General features: G+C 39.5%; 1 protein-coding gene across 3 annotated transcripts in view; it reads right to left on the bottom strand.

The window, feature by feature from the left end:
* VPS54 (VPS54 subunit of GARP complex) overlaps positions 1-14,953 on the bottom strand; it is a 53,154-nt gene that overhangs the window by 25,014 nt on the left and 13,187 nt on the right. For 2 of the 3 annotated variants that reach the window (XM_050894980.1, XM_050894981.1), the window contains 6 exons: positions 14,653-14,731; positions 11,628-11,662; positions 10,156-10,287; positions 7,080-7,465; positions 2,325-2,451; positions 1,203-1,310 (listed from right to left, as the gene is read on the bottom strand). In XM_050894980.1, the coding sequence (XP_050750937.1) occupies positions 1,203-1,310; positions 2,325-2,451; positions 7,080-7,465; positions 10,156-10,287; positions 11,628-11,662; positions 14,653-14,731 (867 nt within the window). The remainder of the gene's footprint in view (positions 1-1,202; positions 1,311-2,324; positions 2,452-7,079; positions 7,466-10,155; positions 10,288-11,627; positions 11,663-14,652; positions 14,732-14,953) is intronic. The other variant, XM_050894982.1, reaches the window with a different exon arrangement.

Genomic DNA, 14,953 nt, shown 5'->3' with positions numbered 1-14,953 from the left:
TAAAACAAAAACCTTAAAGTAACAATAATAATTAAAAAAGAAAATCCAAACTTTTAAAAGCTGGGTTCCCAACCTGGTTCACAACACAGCATACTATACTACGAGGACAGGAGACTGTCTTCATCTGACGGCAAACCCACCACCTGACTACCTCCCAGCCTTTGAGATACAAATCAGAGGTAGCGTATAACACATCAGAACGTGACTCTTGAAATAATCACTTATCTTTAGGGGAGAAAAACACCCCTTATACAATATTCTCATATATGCATGCAAACAAACAAGATGAGTAAAATTAAAAGTACCAAACACATGCTCAAATTTCAGTCTAAGTTTTTGTTTGCAAACAAAAGCCATCATGTCACTGTCCAAACTAGTCCATGCATTTTCCCCCAAAGAAATCATCTGAACTTTGTTCATTTGTTGGTTTTAGCTGGTTTTATCTACAAAGATTTTTGGTTTGAAAAGACAGCTACACTACCCTAAATGGCAAAAAACCACACCAATGTGGACAAGGATTTGGTTTTAATTTTTTTTTTTTTTTTTTTTTTTTTACAGGCAAGCACTTCTACCTTCTTCATTACTTCACCTTGCTCTCTCAGAAAAAGGCAAGGATGTTTTCCAACCTTTTATCATGTGCCCATGCTAGGTCTGTGCTAACATTCAGGCAAGCAATGTTTTCTGTAGCATTTGTTGGGAATTTGATTGTTTCAACTGGCAAGTTTTTTTGATTCTCTTATGTATTTACACCAAGAAATTGGGGGTTTTGTTTTTCAGAGGGTTGGGGAGGGGGGCTTTTTGGTGTGGCTTTGGTTTTTTGTTTGGGGCTTTTTTTTTGTTTTGTGGGGGGTTTTTTTTGTGTGTGAAACATAGTGTTTTGACACAACTATACTATTCGGGAAAGCCATGCTTTAAGAGAAAGAAAAAAAACTAAGCTAAAATCAGGGGATTCAGAACAATGGTAATTATACAGAGAAAGCTGTGATCTACTGTATTTATGCTACCTACTCCTTCCAGAAGGTCTTTTCTGCAAACAGATCTCTATGCTTCAGGAAGTCCTTAGTGTCTGCAAGCTCAGCTGCTCTAAATGAGAGACCATCAGCCACCAAAAAACTTCATCAGAGCTGTTCTTAACTACTTAAAAAACAATTTGTAAGGAGTTGAGGCAAGCTTGTCAGATACATTAGAAGTGTTTGGCTTACCTGTTTAATTATGTTCTTTGCAGTAATAATCATTTCATCTCCATATATTTCATAAAAATTTAGCTTTCTTTGTTTTAAAAGTCCAAATACTAGTGATACAAGTCTCTCCTATCAAGAAAAAAAAAATTAAAAAACACACTAAAAATATCGAGGTGAGGACAAGAAACAATTTTAAGAAATTGCACAGCAGTAAGAAAGTTCATGTATCAAACAGAATCAGTTCAGCGTCTTGAGACTAATGCCATGCTTTAACTATACAAAGTTCCCTGTGGCAATACCAGCTGAGTCCCTTCCTCCCAGCCCCTTTCATGCCTGTTCCTCAGTTGTGCTCATCCACTTGTGCTTAAAAACATGGATACTTCTAAAGATTAGTGAGTTTCCTTACCCCGAGCAAGAATGACACTACATACAATTGCACCAGCACAAGTGAGAGGCTATCACATTGCGGCACAGAGGTGGGAAGAAACTATAGGGCAGAAATGGGAATATTTAAGCACTATTGCCATTCACTATATTTCATGAAACCCATGGATGAAACAAGACTAAACAGTTAATAGGGTCTAGCAATTACTGAAGAATAGTACAGGCAAAATCCAAAAAAATCTTTTCCTGGCTAGAAAGCAATCACAATAGCTTAATCGTCAGATAAGATCGTAAGATATATACTGCAAATGAAGCATGTATTCATATATCAACCATGTGCTTGATATAAGCATGCCTAAATGCATAGGGAGACAGAATGAGAACAACATGCAACCATCAGCTTTCATTGCAAAACTGAAATTTTACAGTCAAGTAGATATGAGAGTCCATGTTCTTTTCCACTTACACATTGAGGCTCATGAAGTGAACTCAGTACACATTTAATCAGAGAAAAGAGAACTGATTATTTTGAAAAGATAAAGTAGGACCAGATTGCAGTTCCATGAGTCTAGTTACAATTATTTAATTTTATCAAGCACAAAAAAAAAAAAAAAAGTGGAGGGAGGTTTGGATGAGAAGAGAAATAGTGTAAAATTATAGTGTTGCTACTAGGGACCTGAGTGAATTAGTTCATTCTAATTAAGTATGTTAAAGATGCAAACATATTCATCAGACAGTTTATTTCAATAACAGACATACCTCTTCTAGAATTTGGCAATCATCTTCTAGGGGTCTATTTAAATCATTGCGAGCATAAGTTGAAAACTCTGCAATCATCATTTTATCTATCAGCTTTTCCAGTTCACAAAGCTGTGAGCCAAGATGCCTAAGAAAAACAGCCATTGAGATATGAGCTAAATAATCAACCTGAAAACGAATCATTAGTTCACAGTTGAAGAAAATAACCACCCAGCAGGTAATTTCCATGCAATCAATGCTGGCTTAATGGGGGGCTCAAATCCTTCACTACTTAGAGCAGCTGAAACCATGCATTTTTCAGAGGCACCATCACCTTGCAGCAAAACATATGGACTTGAATATTGATGGAGGGTAAAAATTGGAATTTGGGCTCTTTTTTTTTTTTTTTTTTGGAAGGTGCTGAGTACCTCTCTTCCCAGTGAAGTGAACCAGAACTGAGAATACTCAGTGCTTGTCAGTATAAAGGTGTTAAAAAGAAGGAATACTTCTTTTGCTCATCCAGTTCCCCAGCTCATCAGTCTGCAAGTTCTTCCACTTCAAACATTTGAGCTTTTAATGTGGTCACAGATTTAATTCACATGACAGATACAGTAACAGCTTTAGATGACAGGATGGCTTTCAGAGAACACAGAAGAATTTTCAAATTTGCCATTTTTATGCTACTCTAAATTAAAAATATTTTTTCCATGTATTGCATGTTTTAAACCATATTTTGCAGACTGTTGTCATACAGAACCACAAAGAAATTTCTCACATCAGAAATGTCGACCAATCTTTAAAAGTTGTGCAGCTAGAGAAACTTTTAGCAGAGTAAAATTAAAAGTGGAAATTTCAGAGATGCCAAACACTCCAGGCTTTCCAACTTCCACCGACAGCTGGGAGCACCAAATATCTGTAAAAAAATCAGACTGCTTTTTCTTAAAAAAAAAAAAAAAAAAAAAAAAAAAAAAAAAAAAAAAAAAAAAAAAAAAGAAATAGACACTTTGCCAATGAGAACTAACAGGAGCTGTGAGATTTTAGATAAACCTGGATACAAAATGGGGAGGATGAACCTGAATGGCTCACTGGCTTTAATTCAGTGCTGGTGTAGCTGGATCGCTAGCTTGCATAGAGCGGCAAAAATATCTTAGGACTCCCTGGTAGAAGCACTGCTGTACCAATGCAAAGCCTCGCAGCCCATGTAGGGCAAAGTCCGTGCCAGGGTAGCTCCTCCCTGCAGAAGCCCACATGGCCAGCACTGAGCTGAACTGAACACATCTTGCTGGAGCTGAGTTAAACAGATTAATTTTTTTTAATTTTAAGATGACCAGGGACGTGCCTGCTTTTGAAATTGTTGGTCAAGAATTGGCTGGAATAGACAAAAGTGGACACATTTCAAATATCTAATTTAAGCAAAAATGGCCTCTAGAAAATCCAAGCCAGTTGCATCATGGATGTTTCAAAACAAACCCAACAGAAAAAAACCTAAAGATTATTATTTGCAACGTAATGACTATAGTTGCAAACCTTACTGCAGGACTAATACCCACAACACAAAGGCTCTTACTTAGGTAAGCACAAAGATGCTCTTTTGTAAATTATTTCTGTAACTGTGCTTAACTGCGATGCTCTTTTGTAAATTATTTCTGTAACTGTGCTTAACTGCATTGAAACACAACGTAACCTACCCTCTCAAACCTCAGGTATGGAAACGTCCAACAAGAGTTCCCAGCACCTGCTGCCACCACTTCACCCAAGATGTTCTAGCCCCTAACAACAAAAAAAATTCCTCCACCCTGAAACACGCAGGAACAAGTCAAACCTTAATTCATACTCCAGCGAAACGCCTTGGCAATTATCTCTTAAGAGCTACCAGTCACACATCAGGTCCTTTCAATGACTGAATACTGAATACAATTCTCTGACGTAAAATTATGAGTGCAGGGTAAAAATTCTTTTAAAATACACAGATGAGAACTATTTTTCCAAGTATCTGTGTTTTACTGTATAAAAAAAAGTATAAAAGTGTGGTTTGCCACCATACCTGTGAAAAAAAAAAATCACCGTATCTCCGTCACCCCAACAAGGACTCTGAAAACAATGTGAAAACTGGCACTACAGATTTGTAATTTAGTTAACACATTAAGTATTTTTTTTGTAAAATTAAAAAGGTGAACTTGAAAAGGTTAAAGAGCTCTAAAACTCTAATTCTATCCTATAGTATTAGCAAGCAAACGACTGATACATATAATCACCGGGGATATTAATCTAGATTAAAGACACCCATTTATCACTTCACAGCACCATTAAGGTGTTTTCATTTTTTGCTATAACTAGAATCAAATTACATTTTTTTCTGCGTATAGCATGACAAGAAGAGAAAAATTTTTGTATATGGATGATCGGACTAGTTTTCTTACTGCTTTATATTGAATGATTCTGTGACATAACTCAATTTAAGGTTGTCTGTTCAAAAGCAAATTCTACAAGCTGTCACGCACAACACTAAAGCAACAAGTTTTTTTTTAAAATAAGATACAAATTATTTAGGGAAAAAAAGAAATACTAATTATTTAGAAAAATGAGATACTGATTTAGAAGTTAATATCTTCTTAAAATAAATCAGGTATTTAACTCACTTGACAATTGTGGCATTCTTGCTCAGAACAAGAAAGAACATCCATTTGGTATTTCTTGGAAAAAGCTGAAATATTTTTGTATGCCATCAATTTAGATTTTTTAAAATTTTCTTTATTTTTAGAAACACAACATTCTACTGAGAAGTTTTATCACGATCTCCATCTTTTCATTGCACATTATTTCTCCAGACACACTATACACACAGGCCACTGTAAGATTTGGGAACAACTGTGCTGGGCTTCTCAACTGCACGTGCACCTCTGGTGGGGTGATGACTTAAGCTGCATTTAAATCACTTTTCTGAACCTTTAATATCCAAAGCAGAGGGGACATTTCCCACGCACATCATTATTTTAATCTCGGCCAAACCAACCAACTAAGCATTATTCATAGAAATTACTTTTTACAGACAAGATGAATATTTACCTGCAAATATGTTCCACATCTGAGTGTAATTTTAAAATAATGGCACATTCTTGGGACATCACGTATACCAACCACAATGACAACACAATTGCACTCTGCTGACGTAGCACGTAGGTTACTCGATTGCAAAACACAACTAATTCTCATTGATGTTGTCACAGGGTTGTAGAAGTACTCTCACTATCATCAAGGTAAATACAAACATGACTCAGTCAAGGGCTGTGCACCATAATCAAGTGATTAAGAGTAGGAACAGTAAAGAGGAAAGAAACTGTGCTGAGGTGTCTGAAGATGGACCATCTAAGCTAAAAGACTAAGCTTCTAACAACTTTCCTCCCAATAGTTTATTAGCTCTTTAAAAAAAATTTTTTTTAATTTTTTATATATTTTTTAAAAAAGGACTTTTTCTGAGATCTTTTCTACATAAAATTTCAGTCTTTTTCCAAACCAGCTAGAAGGGGTGTTAGAAGAGGAGCTCATCAGATCAGACGGATAAGAGCAGTAACTGTATAAAGTTCTGAACATTCATGTTACGGTTATTGAGCAACAACTATGCTTTTATTATGCAAGCTGGGAACCACCAGCTTGCAGGAACCATATAACCTCTAAATAAAACATTGCCCCCCACCCCCCCAGCATCAACTTATATAACTGAGTATACAGCTCCTCAACTGGCTGATGCAAGTCTCAGAGCTGATTTAACATACACTACTTCTGCTAGCATCATACCACAGTGGCAGCTTTGCATACAACACTTTTAAACTGTATATGACGGTTGTAATAGCTTATTTTACATCAGCTAAAAGGATTCTACTGTATTAATACTCTTGCATATCACAGAGGACCTTGTCCAGTGCAGGAGCATCTCCCAAGTGGAGCTCTAAGCATCCACTGTTAACAGAAGCAGCCAGCACAGGACCTTGCACTCACTAATTCCCATCACTGTAGGAAACACAGGTGAAAAAACAGTAGCAACAGCAGCTTGGGCAGCACCTTCCCACTGTTTCTTCCCTTCCCAACTTCAGCAGCTCACAGAACTGGATTTCTCAGTCGGATGGAGCAAGCGGAAGCACCCCCTGGCCACTGTAAATATAGCTCTCCACAAGAGCAGACATGGCTGAACACGTCCCGTCTGACCAGTTGTCAACCTGAGACCACATTTTGAGCCATGGTTTGACAGCTTTGCACTGGCTTTTGCTTGCAAAGCTTCCTCCAGCACAAGCACAGGCTGGAGGCCGACCTATTTGACACATGGTCCATGCATATTCCTCTAACACCACAAGCCTAGGTCAGTCACTAAAGACACAGGCCCGTAGTGGAGCTGTGTAGCAAGAACTGTATCTCTGGGGTGCCGCATGCATAAGGATTGCGGACCACCACTTGGAAACCATCTCTCAGCTGTGGGCTACAAGCCCTGCAACATGAAGGTCCAGCCACTGCTTGGCTCTCATTTCTGCACCCCTAAAACACCTGTAAACAAGAATGGAGTACAACGCATCTAGATGTTAAAAGTTCAGCCCCCCCCCCCAAAATATCTCTGGCACATGCATTAGTCACACTGCTTATGCCACACTTACGTTTTATACCTTCAGTACTATGTCCTCTAAGAATGAACAAACAAAGGTAAAACAAACCCCTTCAGCCAACGTAATGTGCTCAACACATTCTAGCTCTACTTGCATTTTATTGATTTCCTAGATGGTTACCTACCGGAAACTGTGAATGCCTTGAAGCTCTTGCTGTAACACCTCCTGTGTTGTTGCTATTAAGTCCAAAGCTCCAACAAACTCAGAAGTGGATAGCAGCAACTGTACTGTGGGCTGTGTTTGGTGTACAGTAGCCATTAACTTCAGTTTATTGTATGCTTTTATGCAGTTATTTCTGGTGAGTGACAGTCTTAAAACTCGAAGCGATCCTTCACACATCACTTTATCAATTTTGGAGATTTTCTCTCTAAGTAATTTTACAGCTTGGGAGGTTTTCCTGAGGTAGTCCTGCAACTCATGCTGAGAGGTCATTGCATGAAAAAATGCTTCTGAGCGCAGAGAAATCTGATGAGCAATATTCACTTCCACAATGTCCAGATAATGGCTCAGCTAGCAAGAGGAAGGAGGAGGAAAAACAGTGTTGTTATGATTTGGCAAGTTTATCACCATGCAAATACACTTTCAGGATATTTGTCTTATTCTATCACGAGGAAATTTTGCTAATAAAAATTAAAACCCTTTGTCAGATTAGCAAGCAATTAACTACCCATTGTGATTTGATCACTTGTTTTTAAATGAGCTCAAAATCACTTTGGGAAGGCTGACCTGATGCCTCTCCTGCTTGAAAATTACAAGGTAGAAAAGCAAGCAATTTTAAAATACCCAAGCTTTTGTACCACATGGTTGCACACTGGCACTGTTAGAATATGGCCATTAACAAGGAGACAGCTCTGGATACTGGCTTGCAAGCAAGAACAATATACACATGCAAATACACTATGCACTTTGGGTCACTGAAGCTGCTAAAGATGCAGCCCGACTATACTTGATGACATGGCTTTGGAATGACACTGTTCATTTAAAAGGCTGTAGCATCTTCTTTGCAGAAAAATCCTCAGGATATCCCTGGCTGCAGTTGTTTTTTGCCAACCAGTTGGAGTTCCTATTAAGCGTATTTCATGTGCGCTGGCACTGTGGGATTCCCAGAGACAGAGTATGCCTACATGTTTAGAACCTGAAATTCAAATTCTCTATGTCGAACAGTTACCAGACCACTGGGCTGGCCTGTTCTTTGAGCTGTAAAAAGTCTGTGTTCTGGCTTATGCTGAATATGCAAACTCAAAGGACTGAGGCATTAGGATGCTCATCTGAATGCTAATACTCAGATGACCTGGTTTCTAAGAGGTGCCAAGCACTCAAACCTCATGCTGAATTTCAAAAGGCCCATCCAGAGATGGAAAGAAAATCAACTGGAGCATGTTTCCTTCTTATAGTTATTTTCATCCTGCATGTATTTAACACTGGGGATTTATACAATATGCAAACCCATCTTTTTTGTAATACGTTTAATCAAAAACATCCTCCACCAACCTGCTGTGACACACCTAGCCCACAGGAAAAGATGAGACAGACTGTGACACTGGGATCAGAGAAAGTGTTACGATGACCATTTATTTATGTGATTGTACCAACCAGATGCCCCAGGTCCCTTCACTATGCTAAGCAAGGTAGACCAAATAGAACAAAATGATAGTACCTGCCTCAAAGAGCTTACAGTCCCAATGTAGGGCAAGACATGGAAGGAGGTAAGGAAGAGAAAAACATCATGGGGAAATTGTTCCAGTAGATCAGCAGCAGTCGAAAAGCACTAATAGCCTAAGTATGTGTGCTTAAGGCAGGGTTTTCAAACTCCTGTTGAAAAATGGTGCCTGGAGCTAAGGATAATTATGGCAGCAGGGTACCTATTTACATGTGATAAGTGTAAACCTCGTGCAGTTCAGAGTCTTTAAAAAGTAAAACAAAAAATTCGGGCCCATTTCAGTAATATGAAGCAGTGTAATAATTTGTGAGGCACATGGCTTTGGAGGCAACAGAACTGTTTCATCCTATTTGAGTATTTGTATCACCTCTCCAAAGAAGCATAGCTCATGGCTATTCAAAGCCTTATTTTCACTTCACTGCATCAGAGAGGGCTCTGGGTCTCCTTCGCTTAAAGTCCATGGTGAGTGCCCATCCTGCTGCTGCGGCACACTTCGTGAGTTTAAAGCATACGCCAGACACTGCTTTTTCATCTTCAGACAGCAACTGCCACAAGAAACCCCAAAGAAGTATTCCTCCAACTTTAGGTGTGGAGGACAACCCAAGGAAGGATCAAGTTAGCCTCCAGCAGAGCCTGTCTCTTCCTCCTGACCTGGTGGGAGAGCAGGAAGACTAACTCCTGGAAATTTGGAAACACCTTCCAGAGGATCTCACGTTATTTTTTCTTAAGGCACCCCACTACTATTTTTTTTTTTCCTTTTTCCTCCTAGCTCCCAGAAGCTTTAGTAGGTTAAACAGGAGGGAAAATTAAAGCTAGAAAACAGACTCCAAAGTTACGTAGATTTTCTATATGCATTTTACAGGCATTTGTACCATAAAAATGATTCATTATGGGATTTTCTACAGTATGACTACATAACTAACAAAAAAAAAGACCAAGTAAAGACTTCTGTTTCCAATATGAAAGAAACAGCTCTGCTTTCATGCTCTCCAATGCACTCAAGTCCCCTGCGAAATGCAAAAATGGATCAGTGCAGATGACATGGCAACAAGAGGTAAGAGGAAGCTCATGACATACAAAAACTTTAGGATTTAGTATTTCTTTTAGCACAGAAACCATAGCGCCTTGAAGCTGGAGTTTTCCTGCGATGTGAGAAAGCAATAGTCTTAAACAGTGTACAACCTCTAGCTTTCCCTTCTCATGGAATTGCTCTTCCTCCCTTACAAACAGCTCCACATCTCTGAAGTTCTCAATATATACCTGCTTCACTAAGTTTTAGCAGTCATGAATAGCCAGTTATTATGCCATACAGATTCTTTTTTCCAGATTTGATAGATTTATTTAGCAGCGGAAAAAAGTTCTCTTTCAGTAAGATGCTTCCTGCATTGTTTACGAAGAATCTGCAGCCCGATGTAAAATGAGAGATAACAAAGCTCATAACAGCGATGTCTCAACAAACAGTACAGAACAGCAGCAATGGAGTTTCTTTATAGTAACTAACAGCTGCGATGAATAACGACATCTTGTATCAAAGTTGTACCTTTTCTTGAAGTAACTTGGAGGAAGCTGCATCACGATTTCCTTTTCCACCAGCAGTACTAAAATGAGACCATGGTAAAACGGCATTAAATGTTAAGGAATCTTCCAAGGCAAAATCTGGTTTCATAAAAATCTGAAACAGAAAAACAAAAGAAATAAATGCGCCTCCCTCACCCCTACATTTTCCTCCCCAGTTAAACAGACCTCCTGTCTCATGAAGCTAACAAGGACCTTATTTATTGATTTTCAAAAACCAAATTTTTGTTTATCCAGGCAAACAAATTCATTCCAGACCTTACAACCAATTTACTTTACACCTTAAAAGCTTGTATGATCTGACAAAGTCTTATCTTCCTAAAAGTGGAAGGCACAGCTCCAAAATTACATAGGTTATCAAGCACCCAAGATGATCTAAACATCCTGAGTGTGAAAACGTAGGCAGTATTAAACTGCAGGTGGGTTCTCTAAAGGATCAGAGCAAACGTTCTTCAATAGCAGGGGCATCCTACTGCTGATCTGCTCATTTCTGGGGCCATAGCTTCTACCAGACTGAGGATCCAGCCAGCTGTCAGGGTGCAGCAAGTGTTGCCTGGGAGGGAACAGAGCCTCAAGCTGATCTCCTTTAGCACAATGCGGCAAACGCGCTGGTCACAGAAAGAGTCAGTAACATGTAACATTAACTACACATCTCGGAGAACTATTAATCTAAAATTCTCTCTGATAATGTTACTTTTACTTGACAAAACTGGTACAAACCTTGAGCTTCCAGGCAGACAGTAGTACCCTTTTCCCTGTATTTATGAAGTGTAATTTTAAAAGGTTCAACATAGACTATAGCATCACACCACACTCATTCTTGTTTCCTGGACTTTAAACATTGCAGTGACAGCTATTCAAGTAACAGTCTACACGACTGGCACAAAGATGCTGACCCATATTAACGCTCTGACTTTTTAATGTACCTAGAAAAAATTATTCAGACTGAAATGGAATCTGGAGCTGTGTCTTTTGTCAATCTGTCACAAAAAAACCCACATCATATACGCTGCAAGCATCTATGCAAGAGGGCTTTGCTCAAGGATTCAAGGAGTTAAACCTAATGCTAAGTTGTACGCTATGCAATATTCAAGCTTCTATCAAACTCTTCAGTTTCCCTTTCCTCCTAGAACACAGAGTGGCTAATTTTGCCCAGCTCTGAGGTTTTAAATATTAAAGATGAAAAAAATAACGGCATTCATATTCTACTTTAAGTAAGAGAAAAATCAAGATCACAGGAAAAAAACAACAAAAAAAAAAGAAAGAAAAAGCAGATTGTTCTTAGTCTTTTTAAATTCTGAGCACTGCAGATCCGCTTGAGAATCAGCTCAAGTAATGAGCTTGGACAAAATTTCTACAAAGAAGAGAGTACATTCATATATGCAAGACTACATGTGAGAAATCCTTATAAAAGCTTAGAGTGCACAGGAACCATACCTTAGGTACTTGTTCCAGATCTGTCCTGGATTTATCTAAAATTAAACAAAATACAAGTAGTCATTCATGAGCAAACAATGGAAAACAATTATATTGAACACTATTAAACCCTATGAGGAAGTTTTCAAGACAACAATGCCAGGTTCCTCACAGGGGCCGGACAGGGAACAGTGGTTATAAATTGAAACAAAACATTCTGACTGAACACAAGGAAAACCTTTTTCACTATGAGGACAACCAAGCATTGGAGCAGGCTGCCCAGAGGGGCTAGGTACTCTCCATCCCTGGAGGTTTTCAAGGCCCGACTGGATAAACCCCTGAACAGCTTGGCCTGACCTCACAGCTGAACTGGCTTTGAGATGGCAGTTGCAGTAAAGACCTTCTGAAGTCCCTTCCAACCTGAAATATTCTGATTCTTTGAAACACTCCGTTGTCCTTTGTAGTTTAGGTCTCATGCTCAGAGCATTCAAAGATGCTCGCACTTGGCTGGTTTGATAGCAAAAATTTTAGTCATACAAAGCAATCTACTTAGCACTTCACATTCCTTAATGCACTGTCCAATCAACTAGCAAGGGCCAGTAAAAGGTCCCTCTAACATCACCCCGATTTTAATGCTCCAGAATGAAGCTGCCCATATAATCACTTCTGCACAGCACTTGGAGGATGGATGCACAAAGGTTGGCAAAAAGGATGAACGAGGGCTCAGGACAGAGTCCCAAGCACGCTGAGCAAGTAACACAGAAGCAGCCCTTCCCTTGAAGTAAGCTGACCTGACAATTGCAGAGGGTGAGAGAGTTGAGCTGGGAAAAGAGGTGCATCGTTGTACCCCAGCAGAACTTGAAGAAAAGGCAAATTCAGACTTTTGAGGTTCAGCCAAAATCCCCTTTTCCTCCCCTACTCATTAACTTCGTGTGCATATGAAGAGGGGGCACACTGGAGGCCAAAAAAGGTGAGGAACTTAAAGGCAACAAGCCCACACCTCAGCTGGACGGTCTACTCGTCCCTGACAAACGTGGTAAACACTACATCAGCATTATCTCCCACATTTCTCTCACCTCTTTGGTTCTTACTTGATTTGTTTCTTACTTTATTTGTATTGAAATACAAAAGGCAACCTAGGAATCAAACTGCTGTCCTCAGTCTTTGGACAGACCAACTCTTACGGAAGTGAAAGGCCAAGTCTTGTGGGCTAGAGTTAGAGGAAGACAGGCAACGCTAACAAAAGAAATTATAGAACATGAAGAGTTTCAGTTTACCAAATGATGCTTCTACTAGGAACTGTCTACACAAGAAGCTCCCAGTTACTTTGGTGACACAGTAATTTTCTCTTTTTAAAAACAAAAGACTCTTTCAAAATGGATGAAGCTAAGCCTGAAGAAGGAACTTTTATTTTGCAGTATGCAAAACAGACTCATTCAGGAACAGCTATTCCATGACACCACTAATCACAGAGAAACCCTACAGAAGGGCTTCTTTTGCATGGAAAAGGAGGAAGAAAGCCGACTGAAAGACTTTGATCAAAAGGAGTAAACTACTGAATGCTTCTTGCTGCATTACCTGTAGATATTGATATAGACAAGCTTGATCAAACACTGATTGGCAAATGAACCCTTTTATGCTAACATTTTTGAAAAAGTAAATTAAATTAAAAATTAAAAGCTTGCTCCAGGTTATGAGTGTTTCTTTTCCTTTTGCTTGTCTTTTCTTTTTCATTTTGCCTCTCAGCTTCCCTGTCCAGTTTCATATTAGCTGAACTATTTCCATAAAATCTTGAAATTCAGCCTTGCTACAGCTGTGGACACCAAAAAAGTTTGCCAGGTAGTCTTTGCTAACAGTAGTCAGAGAAATACTAAGCAGAGAACTAGCCAGAGTGGAACTTCATGAAGTTCAACACAGGCAAAGGCAAAGTCCTGCACCTGGAGAGGAATAACCCCAGGCACCATTACACACTAGGGGTCTAGCAGCTAGAAAGCACCCCTGCAGAGAGGGACCTGGGGTCCTGGCAGATAACAAACTGACCATGAGCCAGCAGTGCACTCTTGCGGCAAAGCATCCCAGCTTGCACTAGGGAGAGCATTGCCAGCAGGTTGAGGGAAGGTGATCCTCCCTCTCCACTCAGCACTGGTGAGACATCTGGAGCAGTGTGGCCAGTTCTGAGCTCCCCAGTACAAGACAGACCTAGACATACTAGAGCGAGTCCAGTGAAGGGCCACAAAGATGATTAAGAGACCAGGGCATTTTTCATAGGAGGAGAGGCTGAGAGAGCTGAGACTGCTTAGCCTGGAAAAGCTCAGGGGTGGATCTTATCAATGTTTTTAAATATCTGATGAGAGGGTGTAAAGAAAACAGAGCAGGCTCTTCTCAGTGGTGCCCAGTGACAGGACAAGAGGCAACGGGCAGAAACTGATACATGAAAAATTCCATCTGAACATAAGGAAACACTTTTACTGTGAGGGTGGTCAAACACTGAATCAGGTTGCCCAGGGAGGTTGTGTAATCCCCATCCATGGACAAATTCAAAACCCAACCAGACACTGTCCTCCCGTAGGTGACCCTGCTTGAGCAGGTGGTTTGGACTAGACCATCCTGAGATGCCACTTCCCACCTCAGCCATTCCATGATCGTCATGGCAGAGAGACAGGAATGGCCCAGCACTGCCATTCTTCATTGCAAAGTCAACAGCTGCTAGAAATTTGATGCAACAGTTTCAATGGATCTTAAATAAAAGGAAGTTAAAGAAAACACTGCCAGGGACATAATGACCTGCCATGAATGCAAACATGCCAAGGAAAAGTTTAAGAGCAGGTATCACAAGCATTTTGACCTATAAAATATCAGCAGTGGTCATGAATGCTTCTAGTCAACCATGTCTGGGTTTTCAATTATTGTTACAAAGAAATCATCAGCAGCTATTATTGCACATGAAGCCCTCGAGCAAGTAAAGGAGATTCAATAATGAATGCTATAACACACTGATACAAAAAGAAATTACTTTTTAACAACTAAAGGAAGGCTTTGACTGTACCGTGGGTGTGTAATAGAGTCCTGTCGAAGGTATCTTTAGGAGTACAAATATTCTTGCATCTTTCATGAACCTTCTCTCTCTGTAAAAGAGAAAATATATTAAAGAATTATTCTGAGGCTTAAAAAAAAAGAATTTTTTCTTTGAAACAGAACATTCAGAACATTTTCAGTGAAACACAACTGCGTTAATGCCAAATAATTCGGACAAGTTCACAATAGTATTCTTTTCCTCTTAAAAGCTCAGATGATATTTGTCCAGGTGAAAGGTACCAAAAATTTCAACCTGTAGTTGATACGTTGGT

Source organism: Gymnogyps californianus, chromosome 3 (assembly GCF_018139145.2).
Source record: "Gymnogyps californianus isolate 813 chromosome 3, ASM1813914v2, whole genome shotgun sequence".
Taxonomy (NCBI): domain Eukaryota; kingdom Metazoa; phylum Chordata; class Aves; order Accipitriformes; family Cathartidae; genus Gymnogyps; species Gymnogyps californianus.
The sequence above is the reverse complement of the archived record's forward strand: the minus strand, read 5'-3'. Positions and strand labels throughout refer to the sequence as shown.